This window comes from Oncorhynchus gorbuscha, linkage group LG03 (assembly GCF_021184085.1).
Source record: "Oncorhynchus gorbuscha isolate QuinsamMale2020 ecotype Even-year linkage group LG03, OgorEven_v1.0, whole genome shotgun sequence".
NCBI lineage: Eukaryota > Metazoa > Chordata > Actinopteri > Salmoniformes > Salmonidae > Oncorhynchus > Oncorhynchus gorbuscha.
In genome coordinates this window covers 76,339,211-76,362,727 of record NC_060175.1, presented here as the reverse complement: position 1 = coordinate 76,362,727, position 23,517 = coordinate 76,339,211, and the positions used below count along the sequence as shown (strand labels likewise).

The following is a 23,517-nucleotide window of genomic DNA, read 5'->3' as shown; positions in this document are numbered from 1 at the left end:
AGCCCACAGACAGAGGCCATGGAAACCTTTCAGATGTTTAAACAGTTGCCTGGCTACCCAAACTCCTTGCTCAAACCAAACGCTACACCACACCCATGGACGTTAGTGGCTTCTCTGCAACGAGTCTGTATCTGAGTACCTCTCTGAAGATTTCCAGACGGGAAATTCATTTTAGACCGTATGATTGGTCCCAGAAACCGGGTTGAACCAGAGCCAGAACACACATGGGTAAAGCAGCGTTTGAAAATGTGTCATTGGCTTTGATATTCTGATTGGTTAGAGATGATCCAATAGCTGATGACTTTGTTTTGTACAACACACCTCCTTTTGACATCACCACAAATGACTTCAATGATGGCTGTCTCAGACTGAAGTCTATAGCGAACGGTAGAGCTACGGAACAATTCAGTTGGAGTCGTGAGGCAATCCAAACAGTGCCATTGATTGGGAACATTTGCAAATAAGTGCCAGCAGGGTCCACAAACCTAAGAGTGATGGTCAATTTTGTCCAACTCATGTCACAGTTAACAGACAAAAGTAAGAAGGATGTATAAGGGCTATTTTCCAGCTAAAGCCTCATGTCATAGAATAGTCCTACATATACATTGGGGATTGCCTAATCAATCTAAAAATCGTTACTGTGACTGAAAGTGATTGAGGTCCCCCTTTCAATGTTAATTTGAGAAGCTTCCTAATCCCAGTGGAATGTGTGAAATGGTGTCAGTAATCTGCTCGCCCTGACCCTGTGGCCAGTGGAGTGGCAGAGGGCCATGCACAGCACAGAGCAGAGCTGCTCTGGTGTCAAGCAGTAATAAAACAGGAACAAGGTATCGTGTGAACCGAACAGCAAATATAAGGAAGAAGTTAGAAATGGGTATAGAGAAAGACCAAACTCCTGGAAAATTGTATACTTCAGTGAATGTTCATGAATGTCATTATTTTCATAACTACTGTAATTTTCCTTCCATTTTTATCTCAACTTGCCTTGTTCCCTGTACTAAAATCTCAGTCAGCAGACCAGGGGTTAGGACTGGGAGCTGGAGTGTTGGCCTATGATCTTCCTCCCTACCATATCTTTCGGTGACAATATTTGACCATAGATGATGAGATACCTCTGCAGCTCCTGATTGTCAATATCTGATTATCCATAGCAAGCAAGCTAAATCACTTTATGTGTACAGGCTACCTAATATCCATCTGCATGAAAACTAGATGCAAACTATGGAAGTTATTACATTGATTATAATGAGTAGGATACAGTACCTCCCATAAATCAATGTCACTTTGAACACTAGCCTATTCTGTAAACTTCCTCAGGGTTCTACAAACACAGTTTCAGGATAAACGGTCGCACAACAGCAGTTATTTATTACCGTCAACGACCGATAAGTGTTGGAGAAATACAGAGGGCAGTGAAGTTTAATTCTACAGCTAAAACGAAAGGTAAAAATGTGCAGTAGTCTCACCTGCTCACCACTTTCTCTGATCCAGTCTCTGCTTCCTAGCCCGCCTCGACCACTTGTATGAGTCCTGTGTACAGTTTGGTCTGCAGTCCAGTACTGCACAGAAAGGAGGAGGAGTAGAAACCAGCGTTTATCAAAGTGAATATATATATGTAGGCCTACCCTACTGTACAAACAAGGTAGGTTTCTGTTAGGTATGGGCGCCACCCTGACGCTATACTGACTGGGCAACAGTACTACACCGTTCAACCCCCGACATCGACGTCTTTCAGTCAGGTAGCAGGTAAGTTAAAGGCTGACGTTAAGACGACAGAAATGTTACCTTATCGTTCAGGACATCAAAGTTAAACTTGGACGAAGAAGAACAAAGGCTCGGTTTGTTTGATACACATTGCAATGTCCTAAAACTAGTTTATTATAATTTCCCGTAAATAGTCACTTGCTCCTTTTCCCACCTGCCTCTCTCTGTCTGTAATCTTTCTACAACTATTAATTTCCCGCTCCTCCCCAATAACTCTGACCAGGACAGGTATCTGCCCAGTCGTTACAAATGTAGGATCATAAATGGTAATAAGAGTGGGGGGGTGGGGGGGTTGAACATGTTTCATTTCTTCATTTCCCGTGATAATTCTTAATAGTTAGGTTATGGGTCATTTCCTTTGTCAGAAATAATTTTGTATTTGCTTTTTTAGTGCCTTTGTCAGAAATAATTTTGTATTTGCTTTTTTAGTGCCTCCATGTAAGCCTGTTGTAGGTACTGCAGCTGGGTATTTTGTTATGAGGAATATAAACATCTTTATAGAATGATGATGACAAACGCCATCAACAAGCTCATTATCTGGTGCCAGCCAAATCTGACTGGGAGATAAACCTCAGAAAACAGACTTCTGCAGAGCACAGGAACAAGAGAGCAGTCTGTTGTTCAAGGGGCAGATGGGGGTGATATTGTGTGGGGATGGGTAAATGTGGTAAATCTGTTATGTAGTTTGCTGTTCATTACTGTATTGATTTATTGTATTGGGTTTGGAGTTGTCCCCATCACAGACCAATACAACTTAGGATCCATAAACAAGTCCTGCCCCAGCATACCTCACATTCCCTCCCAGTAAAGGGTTCCCTCATCATAACACCAACACGGTAGAGAGGGCTGTTAGAGCTAGCTGGACCAGGGATTGTTATAAATATACCTCCTCCATTCCCCTCCACCCTAGGTGTACAAATATGTTCATGTGACAGGTGAGGGCAAAGAATGGATTTATTGTTTTGGTTTGTGAGGGTCTATTAATGAATTGTTTTTTGAGGGTCAAATGGCTATTTTGGAGTAACGAGCATAACTCAGCTCCGTACATACAGTAGTCTGTAGGACTGCAAAAATGTATTATATTTTGTATTATGTTGTGTATTTTTAGGATTTGTGGGCTCAGGGCTATATAGGTCTGAATTCCACACTTCCGTGAAGTCAGTGGCAGTATTGGCACAGTTAATAAATGATGGATGGACACCATCACACGCACCCCTCTCCCACCACCCATCTTCCTTCCTGCTTCAGGGATGTCAAATTGTGGGTTTTGGGGCTGTAATTTCACAGAGCTGTATGTAACAGAATAACTTTACGTCCGTCCCCTCGCCCATACCCGGGCGCGAACCAGGGACCCTCTGCACACATCGACAACAGTCACCCTCGAAGCATCGTTAACCATCGCTCCACAAAAGCCGTGGCCCTTGCAGAGCAAGGGGAACTACTACTTCAAGGTCTCAGAGCAAGTGACGTAATCGATTGACACGCTATTTAGCGCGCACCGCTAACTAAGCTAGCCGTTTCACATCCGTTACACTCACCCCCCTTTTGACCTTCCTCCTTTTTCCACAGCAACCAGTAATCCGGGTCAACAGCATCAATGTAACAGTATAACTTTAGACCGTCCCCTCGCCCATACCGGGGCGCGAACCAGGGACCCTCTGCACACATCAACAACAGTCACCCACGAAGCATCGTTACCCATCGCTCCACAAAAGCCGCGGCCCTTGCAGAGCAAGGGGAACTACTACTTCAAGGTCTCAGAGCAAGTGACGTAACCGATTGAAACGCTATTTAGCGCGAACCACCGCTAACTAAGCTAGCCGTTTCACATCCGTTACATGTACTCTTCCAGGTGATTGATGCATGGCAATGGTCAGGGAAAATTGACCACTGTGAAATCTAAAGTACCTTCTTGCTTTCATACTCATCGTGTTTGGCTGCAATCAGATGTTTATGTTTAGTGTGTTTATCATTTGGGCCTGCATACCACCAATCAGGAGCCTGGTATGGAGGCTCGTTGCCCTGAGAACTGGAGCAGTGAGTAGTAGGATTCCATGATGTGTCTATAACAGAGGTCAGGGGTCATTGGAGAGTGCTGAGTTGACATATTTCAGGTTCCAGCCATGGATGCACAATCACACTCACACACTCTTCCACATCCAACCATACAAGCACACAAACATACAGTATAAAGCAATGCTCTTGAGTGAAGATGCTTCATAGCTCTTTTCATTCCGCTGACAGTTTATGGTATCCACTTAGATTACATTTAGGATCAATATGGGGATTTTGATTGATAATACTTATTATTATTTTGGACATTGAATGATTCAATCAATTACACTTGCCACTTGTCACTTTTAATTACATACTCACAAAATTATACACAGTTTCGCAAATAAAATAATGACTATTTGTTGAAAACTATGAGTGGAAATTATAGAAATGCAGTTTTGAAAGTACAGTTTGTCATATTAAAGTGAAAACTACCAGCATAAATTCAACTAAACATTCATCCTCTTAATCTGGGACTGCCCTCTTGTGGAAGATTTGTCCCAGCATTACACACAAATTCAAATTTCACTGACACAAATGGATTTTTGTTACAATACGAATAACACAGCATAAGCACATTTAATAACACAAATATAAAAAGATACATGATACTCTGACCCAAGATTGGTCTCTACATCTGATTTAAATTATTTTCAATTCGCAAGGCTTTTGGAAATAGTTATAGTAGTTATATTACCAATAGTATAAGCTAATGCTTATTTAATAATGCTAGGTTTCCCTTCACCTGTTTATTTGTGAGATAGGTAGGTAACTATGTGGTCCCTCAAGCTCCTCCAAGTCGTCTAGGAGCAGAGCTGGATGGTTGAGGGAGAGAACATGGGCAGAATAAGCCTGGTGGAGCTGGGCCAGGTTGAACATATACCTGACCCCTGCCAGGTGCTGTAGGTGACCCCGCTCTCTCTGTACATCCTGGTTCACAGAGGCTTTCACCAACTGTGGACAAAGGGACAGGAAAGTGAAGTCATAGCTGTCTATGAGAAATATCAACCTCAAACATATTTTGTTCTGCATTTTTATCCCTGACTTTTGCTGACAATGTGACCCTGACCAGGAACCGCTCAGGGGCATTACTCATTAGTACTTATTAGCCAGTGTAATGAATAATTAGCCTGACCTCAAGAGACTCAGATTCCTCCTCCTCCTCAAGGTCTCTGAGTCGTCTGGTGGAGTGTTCTCTCAAGGTGTCCCACAGGGCCTCAGCACTCACCTCATCTGACACACAATCAATCAATCAAATGTATTTTATAAATCCCTTTTTAAAGCTCTTTTTACATCAGAGATTTAACGATCCCCAGCCTAAAACCCCAAAGACCAAGCAATGCAGAAACAGAAGCACAGTGGCTAGCAAAAACTCCCTAGAAGCCAGGAACCTAGGAAGAAACCTAGAGAGGAACCAGGCTCTGATGGTTGGTTCTTCTGGCTACACAACACAATAAATACATAACACAGAGGCACACTGGTCACATGAAAAGCTACATACAACACATTGCAAGACACTAGGTGGGAATTAATACATTAGCAGTGGGAATTAGTCTGTTGAAATAATAGGCTGGATAATGGGACTTTTCAGAAAGGTGAAATGGTGGACATCACAGTGCATGCTTAGCTGGGCTGTACCACTTCCTCCCGCTCCAGTTAGAACACACTTGAATGCCTTCTGGAAATGTTCCAACCAGTTGCACCACCAAAAAAGGGGACATTTGCATACATAATTTGCATACAACATTGTCACCTAAAAGGGAAGATGTACTTTTGTATTATAACCGTTACCTCCCATGTTCTTCATCAGTAGTGTGTACCAGGTGGGTGAGGAAGTGTGGACAGGAGATGGGTTGAGGAAGTACTCAGCTGTCTCCTTCCCAAACAGCCTACCGAGAGACAGCAGCTGATCAAACAAACACATACAGTGGGGCAAAAAAGTATTTAGTCAGCCACCAATTGTGCAAGTTCTCCCACTTAAAAAGATGAGAGAGGCCTGTAATTTTCATCATAGGTACACTTTACCTATGACAGACACAATGAGACAAAATAATCCAGAAGATCACATTGTAGGATTTTTAATGAATGTATTTGCAAATTATGGTGGAAAATAAGTATTTGGTCAATAACAAAAGTTTATCTCAATACTTTGTTATATACCCTTTGTTGGCAATGACAGAGGTCAAACGTTTTCTGTAAGTCTTCACAAGGTTTTCACACACTGTTGCTGGTATTTTGGCCCATTCCTCCATGCAGATCTCCTCTAGAGCAGTGATGTTTTGGGGCTGTTGCTGGGCAACACGGACTTTCAACTCCCTCCAAAGATTTTCTATGGGGTTGAGATCTGGAGACTGGCTAGGCCACTCCAGGACCTTGAAATGCTTCTTAAGAAGCCACTCCTTCGTTGCCCGGGCGGTGTGTTTGGGATCATTGTCATGCTGAAAGACCCAGCCACGTTTCATCCTCAATGCCCTTGCTGATGGAAGGAGGTTTTCAGTCAAAATCTCATGATACATGGCCCCATTCATTCTTTCCTTTACACGGATCAGTCGTCCTGTTCCCTTTGCAGAAAAACAGCCCCAAAGCATGATGTTTCCACCCCCATGATTCACAGTAGGTATGGTGTTCTTTGGATGCAACTCAGCATTCTTTGTCCTCCAAACACAACGAGTTGAGTTTTTACCAAAAAGTTTTCTTTTGGTTTCATCTGACCATATGACATTCTCCCAATCTTCTTCTGGATCATCCAAATGCTCTCTAGCAAACTTCAGACGGGCCTAGACATGTACTGGCTTAAGCAGGGGGACACGTCTGGCACTGCAGGATTTGAGTCCCTGGCGGCGTAGTGTGTTACTGATGGTAGGCTTTGTTACTTTGGTCCCAGCTCTCTGCAGGTCATTCACTAGGTCCCCCGTGTGGTTCTGGGATTTTTGCTCATTGTTCTTGTGATCATTTTGACCCCACGGGGTGAGATCTTGCGTGGAGCCCCAGATCGAGGGAGATTATCAGTGGTCTCGTATGTCTTCCATTTCCTAATATTTGCTCCCACAGTTGATTTCTTCAAACCAGGCTGCTCACCTATTGCAGATTCAGTCTTCCCAGCCTGGTGCAGATCTACAATTTTGTTTCTGGTGTCTTTGGTCTTGGCCATAGTGGAGTTTGGAGTGTGACTGTTTGAGGTTGTGGACAGGTGTCTTTTATACTGATAACAAGTTCAAACAGGTCCCATTAATACAGGTAACGAGTGGAGGACAGAGGAGCCTCTTAAAGAAGAAGTTACAGGTCTGTGAGAGCCAGAAATCTTGCTTGTTTGTAGGTGACCAAATACTTATTTTCCACCGTAATTTGCAAATAAATTCATAAAAAATCCTACAATGTGATTTTCTGGATTTTTCCCCCTCATTTTGTCTGTCATAGTTGAAGTGTACCTATGATGAAAATTACAGGCCTCTCTCATCTTTTTAAGTGGGAGAACTTGCACAATTGGTGGCTGACTAAATACTTTTTTGCCCCACTGTACATACACACACCATGCCCCCAGTATATCAACCCATACTTGTATCACACAAACAAACACTTCCGTCCAATTATATTGCCCACATTATATAAAAGAGCAGTGTTGTGAGGACTGTATGATACCCACAGAGATTAATTCATGCATTCTGAAAAAATACCCTGAGAAGACATACAATTCACACCCATAAACACTAATTCACTAATAATTATCTGTAAGTAAACAGATATAATTGGTACATTTAACATCCACACAGAATGCATATGGTTCCAATATACTGTATGTGCAGCATACAGAACTACACTCACTTACTTAAACCCAAAGAAACACACGGACATCCAGTACCTGTGCAGGTAGAGGCGGTAGTCCTGTTCAGTTCCAGCCCCAGTGTTTGGTTCAGACGGGCTGTGACTGCTCCCCAGAACATCTGTCTCAATACCCTGTGTGCTCATATCGACGGGGAAGCTGAACAAGCACAGGGATGGAGTCCTCAGTCAACACCATATTATTTGGTTGAAGGTATTAGTTATTTTCTGTCATTTCCAACTCATCTGTCTTCTATAATCTATACCCAGCGTAACAGCAACAAAGATAAACATCAAAGTCATGACACATCAGAGATCGTGCACTCCCTCATCTCTCCCGTCTACAGGAAGAATTACACAATCAAATCCCTAGCTGTTCTGTCCTCATTTAACACTGTGCTCATTATCACATGAAATAGAGAGGTGACAGGACCTCACCAATTCAAACAGATAGCTAATATGTAAAACCTACCTCTGTATTAGGTGATGAAAGCTGCTGTGCGGGGCCGTGTGTGTGTGTGCGCAGTTTGCTACTGGGCTGTTTTTACGAAACAGAGAAACGCCTCTGTTTCACATCAGTGGTCAGTGTAGAGACACTGCATCTCTCAGCAGCTCCAGAGGGCCCTGTTACTCTAGGGGCAGCGGGTTGTTGTTACGCCCACAGAGAGGTGATGGTTGCCAGGCTGCGGGGAGCACCTAATTCCCCTTGTTGGAAGAGAATACAAAAGCTCTCCTGACTCTCAATCACTCTCTCACTGTCTCACATCCTGTCAGATGGAGGGACCTCAATCTGACAGGATGTGTGTGTGTGTGTGAGTCTGTTCCAGTCTAATTATTAACCAAGACTGCGCGCCCAAACTCGCCCTGTTAATCCCAAACCAATCACTAGTCAAAAGGTAACAGAATAAATACATTAGTGAGAGTCGACAAGAGATGGGGGTGAGAAAGTCATCTTACATTACGGGGTGAGAAAGTCATCTTACATTACGGGCTGAGTAAGACAGAAAACCTGATTGGAAGAAAAACACGACAAGCAGTGAATACCATAATTAAATCAATTCAGAAACAGAAAGAAAGTAAGAAACCACTAGTCAGATTTGTCACACGAGTAGCATACAGACTATCACATGCAAACACTCTGCTTTGATCCAATTCATGCCAAAATTGTTGTGGCATTAAATGTAACCGTTTCAACTAAATGTTAGACCAGTAATGACATATCTCTGCTCCTCTATAAATAAATTAAAACATCCAGCTAGCCTTAGGCAGTGTTGCCATAAAATGAGATTCTGGAGACAGCTGGAACAGTTTGATGGCTGAGGTCTCGCTTTCTCTCTGTGTTGACTAAGATGTGCCATGCCCCTTCAACATAACTGATTTAAAATGGTGCTAGAAAGCCCCAGTCCACTCTGAACACCAGAGGAAATCAGTCATGCTGGGAAAAGGCAAAGGTCGCAGATCCCAGGCAGCATCTGTCACATCCCTGGAAAGTGGAAACAGAAGGCCAAATAAAGGCCAGTAGTCTAAACAAAAATGTGACTATATAATCGGTAAAGAAACGTATGCCCATATAATAGTGTCTTACAATGAACTGTGTAGATGTTTGATGATCATGATGTTTGTATTACCAATAGAGAAGATTTAGGCAAATGGGGATACCTAGTTAGTCGTACAACTAAACGCATTCAACTGAAATGTGTCTTCCGCATTTAACCCAACCCCTTTGAATCAGACAGGTGCTGGCAGATGCATTTCTCTCAATGTTATGTCCTATAATTAACGATACTTTCCTCATTAACATTAAGTCATTTTGGCTTGGCTAATCTATCAGTGGCATTTCCCTCCAAAATATAGGCTGATTGTGGGGCCTTCCGTACCCCTGCAGTAGCCCCCCGTCATGGGGGGGTCAGAGGACGCTGCACCATGTCATAACAGGTTAGCCACGGGCCACTGCAGCTCAAAGCAGGGGCCCTGCAAGAGAACACGACATTGAAGAGGAACATACACACCATCACATACAGTATATATTCATTAACTTTCCCATTCCCTCTGGTAATGACATATAGAAACCAAGGGCATCCATGTAGGTGAACAAGGAGGTTTCATTCCGGAAGGATGCAAACAATGAGAGATCTGAGGATGGAGAAAATCTAAAGAAATCTATGGGACTCATTATTCTCACACAAAATATAATTATGTCTTGATCAATCACTCAACTACTTCATTCTGATTTCATTCTCAATCTTCACCTGTGCTCATATTAATGGATATTCACAGGCAGTGTCTCGCCCCCTAATAACATGCCCCACCACTGCCCCACCCTGGGGAGCGTTCTCATCTCCATGTGGTGACGAAGACAGGTTGTGATGGGGGAGGGCAGGAGATCTAGGGCAGTGGTCTCAAATTATAACGCCCTGGCTACCAGCATGTCTAGCATAGCATAGTGCACAGTATATCATTAGGACAAACCCATTTAAAGTGACCATCAAGACTTGATTATTACTGTTATTTAGCCAGTAGCTATCACATATTTAACAAAATGATGCAAAAGTAGGCTACCTTTTTTCATAATAATTGCACATAGATTGAAGGCTGCTAGGACAAAACAACTGAGAAAATTCTGACAACCTAGTAATTACACACCATAGATATTTCAGTCAAAGCAGATCTCTCCTTTTATGCTGTCAGAAATAATGGCACGAGCAGGGCCTGTAATGGTTATTTAGTCTTTTTAATCCTTCATACACAGTATATTGGTCTACATCCTGTTCTGTGCTATTTAATCATTGAAAAGAAAAAAAGTAACTTCGGTTACTCTATGTCCATTTAAAAAAAATATTTGATTTGCACCCAAATGCTGTTGTTATACATTAGAAAAGTGAGTAATTGGACCGTGACTCTCGTCATTCTATCCTTGTTCCATATATCTATAGATGGAACATCATTTGTGAAACAGGGAGGGAGATCAATTTCAACTTGGCCTCCGTAACTTGTCCATCATACCTGTCCATCTTTCACAAGGAGCAGTGACCACCATGTGAGACCTTAGAGGACCTTCACTAAACACACCCCAGCCTTGGTTACTCTGATTAGTTTCATATATCTATAGTTATAATCATACCTTTAATGTTAATCTCTCACAATAACCACCATGTGAGAATCCTCTAGAGGCCATGACTATAATCAAACAATCAAACAAACAAACCCTTGTAAGGAAGACAGTGGAGGAGTATTGATTCAAGGAAAGCAATCAACTCTAAAACAACAACACCCAGCTTCAGTTTCTCTCAGACAGCCACCTCCTGCCCAGTACAGAGTCCAACACCCTGCACAAAGCTGCAGTATGCCATGGCAACACACACTGTGCCACCCCTGTGACTCACACACATTTCTTGCTGGCACACCGCTGGTATTGTTCTGAGAAAAGCCCCTGAATGGTGACCTAAAACTGAACTATCTAATGAACGGCACCTCTGTTTTAATATCCAGGTCACCGTAACTCTGTCAACGTGCTCTGGCGAGAGGATTATAGTCCTTCTTGCCCATACTGTTACTCTTCTACATGGATGGACACCCATAGACTTCAATTACTAAATACAACCCCATTTTCATATCTCGCTAGAACTGGACATCCTAGAAGAGAGACATGTACTTACCCCTTGATGCAGTAGGCAGAGTGGTGGCGGTGGTGTCTGAGCTTTGTCTGGTGGCGTGGGCAGGGGGCACCCAGTGCTCCAGAACAGGGCCAGTGCCAGGTCAAACCACTAAGCAGCTCTGACAATAGAGGGGGGGGGAGAGTTAACGAGAGGGACAATAGAGAAAAGGACAGTAGAGTACATGGAAGAGATGAGGAAAACTTAAAAACTATTATTTGTGGGAAATTGTTTCAAAGGAGACGGATAGATGGATGAAAAAGGCGATGAAGGAGCGAGCTAAGCGACCAGGATCGTTAAAAGAGAGCATCAAATAGAGGGAGGAGAGTGAGTAGAGGAGGCAGGTCCATGCTGCCCCCCTTCACCTCACCACTGTACCCCTAAGTGCCCTAGTCCTACTATCACATGCAGGCTCTCTCTCTCTCTCTCTCTGAGGCTCCACCCACACAGCTTTAATTAACTCTCAAAATGAGGGTTTCTGAGAAACAATCCCTGTCTGCATCATGATGCCATGCTGCCATATTGCCTGTCACTACAGTAGGCCTACACATACAAGTGACGGACAAACATGTACATGAATAGATTAGACCCCCTCACACACACTACATTGTATATCTGTACTAATATACATGCATAACCTCACTATCTCTCACTTCCTTTAGTCACTTTCTTTACTAACACTCACGGTCAGAAATGAATGGTACATAATATATTGTGTCATTCTGGAGTCACTTTTATTGTAAATAAGAATAGAATATGTTTCTAAACACTTCTACATTCATGTGGATTCTACACTGAATAGGAATATAAATGCAACATGTAAAGTGTTGGTCCCATGTTCCATGAGCTGAAATAAAAGATCCCAGAAATGTTCCATATGCACAAGAAGCTTATTTCTCTTCAATTTTGTGCACACATTTGTTTACATCCATGTTAGTAAACATCTCTCCTTTGCCAAGATTATCCATCCACCTGACAGTTGTGGCATATCAAGAAGCAGATTAAACAGCATGATCATTACACAGGTGCACCTTGTGCTGAGGACAATAAAAGGCCACTCTAAAACATGCAGTTTTTTCACACAACACAATGCCACAGATGTCTCAAGTTTTGAGGGAGAGTAATTGGCATGCTCACTGCAGGAATGTCCACCAGAGCCCATTGCCAGATAATTGAATGTTAATTTCTCTATCATAAGCTGACTCCATTGTTGTTTTAGAGAATTTGGCAGTATGTCCAACCGGCATCACAACCGTAGACCACGTGTAACCACGCCAGCCCAGGACCTCCACATTTGGCTTCTTCACCTGCGGGATCGTCTGAGGGAGCTGTGGTCCTGAGGAGTATTTCTGTCTATAATAAAGCCCTTTTGTGGTGAAAACTACTTCTGATTGGTTATGCCTGGCTGCCAAGTGAGTGGGCCTATGCCCTCCCAGCTCCACCCATGGCTGCACCCCTGCCTGGTCATGTGAAATCTATAGATTAGGGCCTAATTCGTTTATTTCAATTGACTTATTTCCTTAAAAGAACTGTAACTGAGTAAAATCTTTGACATTGTTGAATTTTTATATTTTTGTTCAGTATACCATGATTAGTCTTGAATTAATTGTGAATAATGATGAGAGAGAAAGTTATTTGTGTGAGACAGACACACAAATATCAAACCCCCAAGACATGCTAACCTCTCACCATTACAATAACAGGGAAGGTCGGCATTTTATATCAAACCCCCAAGACATGCTAACCTCTCACCATTACAATAACAGGGGAGGTAGGCATTTTGGGGGGCCATGTTATTTGCGTGTCAATGACTTTCTCCCTTATCATTATTCACGATTCATTCAGGATTATCTGTAATCATGGTAACATCCACATTAATGTAGAAGTGTTCAGGAACATATTCTATTCTTATTTACAATAAAAGTGACTCCAAAATGACACAATACATGATTTTCCATTAATTTCTATTGGGCATAAAATAATCTGAAACACAACCAAAACAAACAGCAAATGCACCCAACAACTTTTTAGAGTCACATGCTTGATGTAATCATTGTGTGCTGGGAATACGGGACCCAATACTAAACTTTAGACTACTTTAATACACATAAGTACATTTCTTCCAATAATTTGGTCCCCTAAAATGGGGGTACCATGTACAAAAGGTTCTGTAATTTCTAAACAGTTCCCCCGATATATTAAAGCTGACAGTCTGCACTTTAACCTCAAAGTCATTGTATCATTTCAAATATCATTAAGGAAGTAATACATTGTCCGCATGCTATCATACCAATTTATTCGAATCAACACAATTTATTCTAGTCAGCTGGAGCATATCGCACAGGTGCACAACAGCAACCCTCCCTCATGCAGGATTTGAATTTGGCCTGACACTTGAGTACTTCATCCTGTCAATGTCAGTCTGTTGTGTAACACCTGATTCTGTTGGGTTTAAAAACAAATGACAAAATCACATGAATCTCAGGCATAAATGGGTTTCTGGAAGATGGTTCTACTTAATGCCAGCCAACATGTGGATCCACCAGTTGGCTTGAACTGTCCAGCCCAGTTCTTCGCACTTTGCTATCTGCTGGTGGAAGTGGTCCCGTGCGTTGTCCTCCCCCTTGTCGTCCTGCAGTGCGTCCCGGAGGTAGCGCATGTCCTCTGCAGCACTGAGCTCAGGGATCCCCGTCAAGAGCATGAGGGAGAAGAGGGTCACCAGCAGGCGAGAGTGGGAGCGCAGGGACAGGTAGGCCTGGGTACATGTGTCCTGCAAGTGGGGAGAGAATAACCACTCGTTTGACACAACCACACAAACATACACAAACTCAGAAGACAAGGTTAAGACAAAATAATAAATAACTCCAACAGTTATTTAGTCTTCACATTTAAAAGAAAGTGAGGAGCTTCAGATAGGCCGCTTACCCTGAACTTCTGGAAGTAGAGACTGTGTTGACCTTTGATCCTGCCCATGACGTAGAGGAAGTCAGGAGTGAGGACAAAGGGGACCCTCTCCCTGCTAACCCCCAGGAACCGTTTGGTGTTCCCCAGGATGTGGCCAAAGTCAATGTGAAACAGATTCCCTTGGGAGCAGAAAAACATGCTTTACATTTATAACACTCCACTCACCATATCAAGAAGACAGTGAATCAATCAACAACATGTATTTTATAAAGCGCTTTTTACATCAGTCGTTGTCACAAAGTGCTTTACAGATACCCAGCCTTTATACCCCAAACAGCAAGCAATGCAGATTCAGAAGGGACAGGATATGAAAAAGGACAGGATATGAAAAAAGGACAGGCTGTTTCATTGAGACTGATGACCTTGCCTTGATTTTTGTTTTTACATTGCAGGTACTGCATGTAAAACGTTTTATAAAAAAACAGTTGCCACTGGCAACTAAATGTACATGCTTCAATCTGTTTAGAATACATACAAATGCTCATCTTTATTTTGGTCTTTGAATACTGAGCACAAAATAGATTTTGTCAAACAAAAAACAGATAATGCAGAAAAGGTGAACCTGACATGAGTGAAAAGGTCACCAAAGACGTATGTCTGGTGCTGTGGTACTCAACCATGTTCCCTTAAGGCCCACCGTGAATGTTTGAGCAGCTTGGCAAAATTAACTGCAGTTAGTACATCTAATTGGTGCACTAATTAGTCACACAACACGCAAATGGTTGATGACAAATCAACAACAAATGTACATATTTTGAACTATTATAATATTTTATATTGGTACATTTTTCACATTTATGTTAAGGATTCTTGTTAATGGAAGTTATTTGTCAAAATGAAAACCTGCATAGTGCAATTCATTGGATTCAATTAGGTTGTCAGTACCGGACTAGGCTCTAGGGCTGCTAAAACAAAATAAAAACACTGGAGAATATTGAACCAATGGATGTGTCACGTTCTGTCCATCGTTCGTATGTGTTTTCCTTGTTTTAGTGTTGGTCAGGACGTGAGCTGGGTGGGCATTCTATGTTGTGTGTCTGGTTTGTCTATTTCTATGTTTGGCCTGATATGGTTCTCAATCAGCGGCAGGTGTTAGTCATTGTCTCTGATTGGGAACCATATTTAGGTAGCCTGTTTTGTGTTGGGTTTTGTGGGTGATTGTTCCTGTCTCTGTGTTTGCACCAGATAGGACTGTTGAGGTTTTCACGGTTCTTGTTTTGTATTGTCTGTTCATGTATAGTTGTCTTTATTAAAAACATCAATAACCACCACGCTGCATTTTGGTCCGCCTCTCTTTCACCAGAAGAAAACCCTTACAGGATGCATCTATTTTTCCCCAATCCATATGTGTGATGGGTCGGTCTGCACTCAGGCTGCAATGGAAGGTTACCGTTGCGTGGGAGAATAAATATGTTTAGGCTTCTATGCCTTCATCAGTGCTCTACAAGCACTGGTACGGACTGATGAAGTCATATAAGCCAAAATATGTGCTGTTTTCTGTTAAGAATTGTTTTTGTGCTTTGCACTAGCACCTTTTGTTATTCTTTTGAGTATGTATTAAATTACGTTTATTTTTGCATCTCGGCCTCCTTTGTATTCCTTTTCAGGGTTTGAGTGCGAGTACCTAGAATGCCTTCATCACATTTTGGGGGGACAAAATAACACTCTTTTATGCTGTGTCTTCCATTGTTCTTTTCTGTTTAGTGAAATGTAAAATACTATTCTCATTCTTACCTTGGTCTGTAATCATGATGTTGTCATTGTGGCGGTCCCCTATCCCCATCACATACGTGGCCACGCAGTATCCAGCACAAGAGTTAACAAACCTCTCCATAGCCTGATAGTGCTGAGATTAGGTGGGAGAAGCTCAGGGAATTGTAAAAGCATGAGCATAAAATGTCACAAAGTCACTGGGCAAAAGCGAAATGACTTCTGTACAGTCTCTCATAAACTACTGTATCGTGTCTAAGATTGAAAAGGGATTTGTGGAGATAGGAGGTATAGCTATTGATCCATATTGAACTTAGGGAAGAAATTGTGATATTTATGTGTTATTTACAATCTCTTGGAGTGGACACTTCCCCCTGAGCCACTCAAACAGGGCATCGTTCTTGAAGGCTCCTGTTGTGCCTCCTTGGATCCTCTGCAGGGCAGCAATGGTGACGGCATCTCTCACAATCTCTATCATGCCTGAAAACAGATAAGTGGTTATCAATGATTGTGACACAGTGCATTTTCAATTAGAGACTGAATATTGAACTATTGTTAATGACCTATATTGTATCCTGTAGAGATGCAACCATAGGGCACAAGATTCAGATCCAGTGATTTCTCCTGCCATATAGAATCCATCACCACCAGTGTCTGGAAACATCATACAAATTGATCCATCAAATATAATCAAACATGACCTAACAATGAAATAAAAATATGTTTTAAGTTGTATAATCACTTTTTAAATGTCGTATTTTCCACCGATCATTGAGCTAGTCTTTACTCACCTGAATCACCAGCATGTCCTGTCGGAGGTCATCCCCCTGTTTGAAGATGATGCCTACAGGGGGACCAGAGTGGCATGGAGAGTCCATGGAGGAAAACTCCAGCCACAGAGGCTTCTTCTTGGAGGCCATAACCTTGCACCTTTCCAGCTAGAGTTGTGGGGATTGGAGGATTGGGAATGGGATTGGCCAGAGGGAAGTGACTGTTAACATATTATAATATGAAATGACAACCAACAACACTATTTATTAAAGGTCATGAACAGTCAAAATCATGTTTTTCATGAACCAACATCGGAGAGGGCCAACACCGGAGAAGGCCAACATCAGAGAAGGCCAACATCAGAGAAGGCCAACATCGGAGAAGGCCAACATCAGAGAAGGCCAACATCGGAGAAGGCCAACACCGGAGAAGGCCAACATCGGAGAAGGCCAACATCGGAGAAGGCCAATATCAGACAAGGCCAACACCGGAGAAGGCCAACATCAGAGAAGGCCAACATCGGAGAAGGCCAACACCGGAGAAGGCCAACATCGGAGAAGGCCAACATCGGAGAAGGCCAATATCAGACAAGGCCAACACCGGAGAAGGCCAACATCAGAGAAGGCCAAAATCGGAGAAGGCCAACATCGGAGGTGTGTTTGCAGAGGGGCGTGGTTTACATAGCTAGTTAGCTACTCTACTGGTGCCAACATTTGACTGTAGGGTGTCAGCAAATATAATTAAAATGTTACGCTTCATCTATGGCAAAGATACTTATGTTTCCCTTTTGATTTGTGTCGAGTGTTTGCTAGTTACTGGCTATCTAGGTCTTTAGCCAGCATGGAACAAAATAGGAGGGAAGGATCGTTCAAAATTTAACTCAGTTGTCATGTCAACATATCCATCACTGCTGCTGTAAACCGCATCACAAGAGACATGTCAAATTGGAGATACACAATTGATGCAATTTCAATGTTGTTTGAGTTGCTTTGTTAATAACCAAATTTGAATGACATAATTTTACTGCAACATTGCTCACTACACTATATCCAAGTGTCTTGACATAGGCGTTTCAAAGTGCTGTCAGTCAATGCGAGTTCATGAATATAAGCTCCACACCCACTCAACCTGTCTTTTCAAACTTCCTGGTAGTGAGTCATGACACAAAAAGTACTTCAAAAGGATATTTTACATGGGAATCAGTATGACTGTTCGGGACCTTGAAGATAAATCAAGTTCAATTTCACCTGAGAACTCATTGAAGTTAGAGTGTAAAATACATGGGGGGTTAGAATCACAGTAAGTTGTTTTTGTGACCCTGACAGCAACAACACATTCTGGCTAAAATGTCCCTTCCTGCCATACAGACACTGAATTAACCTTACCAGGATTCTGCCTGCTCTGATGCGTGGGTCAAAGGGCACTTGGAAGTCTGATGGGAGATTACATGTCCTCAGGAGCTCCTGAAGCTTCTGGGCAGCTGGGGAACAAACAATCTGTTACCAGCTTTATATGATTCGATCAAATTTGATTTATAACACTCCAAAGGCAAGTGTATGACCATTCCAATGTTCACAGCAATATATTTCTTTCACTCTGACCCAATGGAATTTGTTCTATTTATATTCTATGACATGTTCTATGTTCTACATCCCAGTGGAGCCAGGCCAGAACCCCACCTGTGGATGGGAGGTCCGTCTTGTCAGGGTAGAGTCTCTTGACCACACTGGCCACCTCATGTAGTGCCTCCACAGCCTGCACCTGGCTGATGAAACTGCTCAGCATGGCCTGGCCACAGCCCAGCAGATAGGCCTCTAGCACCACAGCCATACGCTGACGGAAGAACGGGCAGCCCTCCACCTCACTGCGCAGGTACCAGAAGAAGAAGTGGCCAATCCTCTTGCTCTGCACGCCAGAGGAAAGTTAATTGAAGTATATCTTACTACAGCTAATGTATGTTATTTATGCATTACAAGCATAGCAGGGTACAGGTTCACTTCCGTGACCCCAATAAATCACAATAAATTCCTTGGAAACTAAAACATAGAAGTTCACACACAGGTCACATACTCTGAGAGCTCTTTGGATGAGGAATCTAGCCAGGAAGCTGTCATGGTAAGGCTCCACTTTGAGAGTCTATGAAAAGAGAGAAATAATAACACAATACTGTAAACAAACATCCCAGTGTGCACAGTGAAAACTATGTCAATGTTTGCTGAGAAACATGAATGAGTGACTTCATGGTAACAATTGTTACTCCTTTGTATTCTACCAAACAAAATGTTATGTTACGTGCACCAAATACAATGGATGTAGACTTAACAGGGAAATGTTTGCTTACAATACAATTGTCCAGTTCTAAGAAATACCAGGTAATAACCAGGCTGTAAAATAACATATTACCCATAGATATCGTATAATTAAAGACTTATTTCAAATAGGTTTTTTCAATGTACAGAAGGACAAATCAATCATTTGATTCCATCTATTACATATTTGTCCCCTATTCAATGTACCTGCACCAGCTGCAGCAGATACTTCAGCATCTCATCATTAGACAAGCTCTCCAGTCTCTGGACAGCCAGCTTCCTGACCCTCTCATCAGCAAAGTCCACACTGAGCAGCTCCAGGGCCACGGAGACATCCAGGTCTGGGGGTTCCCAGTGACTCAGCAGCCAGTGGACATCCTGCACGGAGCTGGGTCTTAGCCAGTTTACGCTGCGCAGGAACTGGGGGAGGTTGGAGGCATACTGGACACTCTCCTCCCTGAACCTCCTCAGACGGGCCCTGTCTGTGGTCACTGGGGACGAGGAGGATCTGGCAAACGTGTCGCTCGCGATGGGAGACAGACTTTTATCAGATAAGCTGGAGTTGGGTGAGGATGAGGGGAAAGACTGACCAAGAGGGGAGCAGGATCCAGGGGAGGTTGTGCTGTGAGGGAGAACCACAGGGAAACTGTAGCGGTCCAGGAGGAAGGTGATAGCCATGGATTCTGCCACGTCTGGGTTGGTGGCAGAGGAAAGCTTATCAGCCTTATAGGTAAAAGCCTCTTCCTCCAGCTCGGGATAGGCCCACATGTGAAGGGTGTGTGGCCCTTGGCTAAGGATGGACCTGTGGTCTATCAGAAGGAGATTCACAAAGTACAGCAGCTTTCCCTTCCCTCTCTGGTAGTCTGGAGATTTAAGACCAGAGGCTGGGGACTTGAATTCCTTTGTTGTGGCGCTATCATGGGTGCAAGCATTGATGGTCAGGCCCAGCTTAGCTCCACGGGGAAGATCCCTGAGGAGGATATCAAACTCCAACCACTCGTTCCACAGAACTTCATCAGCAAAGGCTTTGGGTGTGGAACAAACAGAGGTTACCACCTTGCTCCCGTAGAGGATAGAGGCCTCCACGTGGATGAACTGAGGAGGCTTGCCAGGGGGTTGGGGTATGTCGAAGCCCAGGAGCTTCACTCTGAACTTGCGGTTGCAGTCCCAGAGTGAAATCATGAGGATGTCGTCCACATCCTTTCCCTCCAGGGCCAGCTCCTCATGGGAGCTGGAAAGCCCAGTGAAGCTGTCCACAAGGGGCCAGTCTTCGGCCCTCACAGTGTCCTCATCAAGCTGTGCCATGGGGACCACAGACAGATGAAGCGCCTGCATGGACTTCAGACACTGCCGTACCCACAGGGAGTCAGAGAAAGGGAAGTCTCCAGAGAGGAACTCCTCCCTGCCACAGACCTTGAGAACCATGTCACCAGACTCACATTCCAAAGCATGGTCTACCATGATTTCTCGGAAGACCTTTATGAGACCTTCAGGTGTTATATTAAAATCCACCTTTACACTGAAGCACACGTCATTGTGATGCATAGTGACTGATATCTTTCGGCTGAGCTGTTCCTCCTGGACTTTTGGGAAGGGGGCTGAGGTGGTCCATGGCTCTGTTGCATAGGCCCTGGCATCCCGCCTTCTTAGCTCTTCCTGGCGGGGAGAAGCCAGCTTCCTGCGTGTGAAGCTGAGCTCGCCGAGCCTATTTGCTGCTACTGTATCCAGGTCATGGCCAATCAGGTTGACCAGGGTACGGTGGTGGCTCAGCCTCTCCTCTGTGTCATCTGGCTGAGGCGACACCACTATGCAAGCTACCTGCCGTCCCCGGGAGTCACGTGACCATGGTACATCCAGAGTCCGGAGAACCTGGCAGTCGTCAAAGATCTCATACCAGTCCTCTCCCTTGGGGTAAAGCAGTATGAACCTTTCAGGGTCCAACAGGCTTAATGGATCGGGATGGCAGTTCATCTCTTGAGTTTGCATGCAGATACGAAGACGTAACTGATGTACACTGCATTGTGCTGGTAGCCTCGCCACTACCAGGACTTTCTCTTGCCTCTCCCCAGCCTGGAGGCCCTTACCTGGGCGTAACTCACAGATGAACTCCAGGCTGTTCTCAGAGCAGCTGGCTCCAGACGTATCTGTTGCAAAATCTGCATATTCCCTGATGCCTTGACCAGAGTTCGATTCAGTCGCCATTCAATCCCCTAGACTAACAAGAAAAACAATGATCTAGAATTAAAAGCTTTTCTCGTTTTGATACTGTGCATTAACTGCACGCTCACAGACACATAATGGCCTACACATAATTCCCACCTTTCAATGAGACAGTTCATCTGAAATTGTAGATTAGAATGACATCTTACTTGATGATAGAAAGCTTTACTTTCAGATGAACTATAAAAAATCTCACCTGAACAGATGTGTCCTTCCTAGTTCCTTTACCACAGCAACAATGAATGACTGACTCCGTGTGTACGTAGTTAAATAAAAATGTCCCCTTCTGTAATTCTTGGATACTTCCTCATTCCTTTTTGAGTTGCTACCCATAAGTCAAGTCAAAGAGAAATAAATCCTTGTAATGGCCTGATAAGGAGTTCCTCTATTGTGGTGTGATAAGAGTTTACTGTAAACTGATAGGTAACCTAACAGAGGAAGCATTACCAGTAAGGTCCCTGTGGATTGAAACATGCACGCATGCACACATTTGTGTAAACCTGTTTAGCTTGTTGTTACTCATAGCTCAAATGCTTTCCATCCTGGCATGCAAAAGATTTTTTAGTTAGTGTATTTTCATACTTGGTCCCTTTCAGCCAATTTGTGTGAACTCAGCGCAGTTCTCTTAATTTTTTTGTGCAGTGTGACCACTCCAAAGGAACTCTGACTACTCAAAAGAGCCCCCGAAGCGAACCGAAGTGAGACCACCAGTTCGGTTCGCTTGAATTCCTCAGTTCGGTTCCCTTTTTTTTAGGGCAATGTGAACACAAAGCTCATCAGATTCACCTGTCATTGTTCCCGTACCCAGAGTGTGAATTACGGGAGAGTTAGGTTCCTGAATTTAGACATGAGCTCCTCTAAAGGCAACAAAAGTCAAACTTTGTGGAGGTCTCTTTGAGTTGCACCCCACCCATTCTTCTGCCCTCAAAACAGCCTCAATACATCAGGGCATGGACTCTACAAGGTGACTAAAGCATTCCACAGGGATGCTGGCCCATGTTGACTCCAATATTGACTCCAATGCAGTTTGGGTGGTGGACCACTCTTGATACACACGGGGAACTGTTGAGCGTGAGAAACCCAGCAGCGTTGCAGTTCTTGACACAAACCGGTGCGCCTGGCACCTACTACCATACCATTGCACCATTCTCCCTCTGAATGACACACATACACAATCCATGTCTCAATTGTCTCAAGGCTTAAAAATCCTTCTTTAATCTGTCTCCTCCCCTTCATCTACAATGATTGAAGTGGATTTAGCAAGTGACATCAATAAGAGATAATAGCTTTCACCTGGTTAGACTATGTAATGGAAAGAGCAGGTGTTCTTAATGTTTTGTATCCTCAATGTAATTCGTACTTTGCCTGCACCACACTAGACTACTGCAACACCTTTCCCCTTGCCATAACCCCTCACAATGGTGCCACAAAAGAGAGAAAATGATGATGTGCTCTTTTTGGCTGTTGATTAGTGATTGTCAAGGATGAGCAGATATTCCAAAATATATGCGGCGCTTTAGTTCAAGATGACTTGTTTGCAATATGTGATCTGTAGGCTACGAGATATTCATACGCTGTTTATTGATTGTGGGGTTTGAATAGTGTGAGAAGACAACAGCATATTTGGTGAGAATCACAACAAAGGGTGCAACATCAACTCTTGCTCTTAAAGGGGCAGTAGCCTACATTGGGAGTACAATTTTTTTCAATAACAGTATTATTTAATATGCAGTTATGATTCTTCTATTTGTTGTGAGATTGATTATTTTAAAGAGGACGACAGTACATGTGAAAACACCCTCTGTGAGCAGCGACCACACTATCACCTGATCGTACAAGAAAATGAATGAAAAGGAAAACAGACACAGTGAGAATGCCTTACAAATGGTTACATTGTAGCTGACAATTGCAGCTGTCAATGTACATTTAGATTTCTAATGTATTCATCTTATCTTTTTTACATGTTGTCATAGTGCTCCTGATGTAATCACTTCAACTTCTAACATATCCTGATAATAGTGGTTCAGAATCCACTATTAACTTACTTTATGGCTTCAGGAGATTAATTAGAGTACCATGGTAACAACACAATACAGCCCCTGGCTTATACACTGAATAGGCAGATGAGGCAGATCTGAAATGACCTGAGGTCTGTTCTTGTCTTGGCTCTCATTTCTCACATTGTTCTCAAATGACTATAGCATTTAAATCAAGGCAAGTCTTAAGTTCATCGTCAAATGTTAGCCGAGTCT

The 23,517-nt window shown here is 43.2% G+C and overlaps 3 protein-coding genes across 4 annotated transcripts in view; all 3 read right to left on the bottom strand.

The window, feature by feature from the left end:
* The window catches only part of lamb2l (laminin, beta 2-like), a 64,456-nt gene extending 62,510 nt beyond the window's left edge, over positions 1–1,946 (bottom strand). For both annotated transcript variants that reach the window (XM_046343757.1, XM_046343756.1), the window contains exons 1-2: positions 1,786–1,946; positions 1,467–1,559 (exon numbers count right to left, since the gene is read on the bottom strand). The gene's annotated coding sequence lies outside the window, so the exon portion shown is untranslated. The remainder of the gene's footprint in view (positions 1–1,466; positions 1,560–1,785) is intronic.
* Positions 1,947–4,102: 2,156 nt separating this feature from the next.
* si:rp71-17i16.6 (uncharacterized protein LOC100148415 homolog) lies at positions 4,103–8,996 on the bottom strand. The gene is made up of 5 exons (XM_046337054.1): positions 8,111–8,996; positions 7,679–7,798; positions 5,611–5,708; positions 4,955–5,052; positions 4,103–4,773 (listed from the first exon to the last, which is right to left on the bottom strand). The coding sequence occupies exons 2-5, from the start codon at positions 7,783–7,785 to the stop codon at positions 4,561–4,563; spliced, it is 516 nt and encodes a 171-aa protein (XP_046193010.1). The 5' UTR covers positions 7,786–7,798; positions 8,111–8,996; the 3' UTR covers positions 4,103–4,560.
* Positions 8,997–13,238: 4,242 nt separating this feature from the next.
* Positions 13,239–21,591, bottom strand: si:rp71-17i16.5 (phosphatidylinositol 4,5-bisphosphate 3-kinase catalytic subunit gamma isoform). The gene is made up of 11 exons (XM_046343754.1): positions 21,462–21,591; positions 19,253–21,260; positions 18,807–18,872; positions 18,416–18,641; positions 18,122–18,216; positions 16,757–16,903; positions 16,529–16,619; positions 16,315–16,445; positions 15,990–16,101; positions 14,217–14,374; positions 13,239–14,061 (listed from the first exon to the last, which is right to left on the bottom strand). The coding sequence occupies exons 2-11, from the start codon at positions 21,245–21,247 to the stop codon at positions 13,804–13,806; spliced, it is 3,279 nt and encodes a 1,092-aa protein (XP_046199710.1). The 5' UTR covers positions 21,248–21,260; positions 21,462–21,591; the 3' UTR covers positions 13,239–13,803.
* Positions 21,592–23,517: the final 1,926 nt, after the last annotated feature.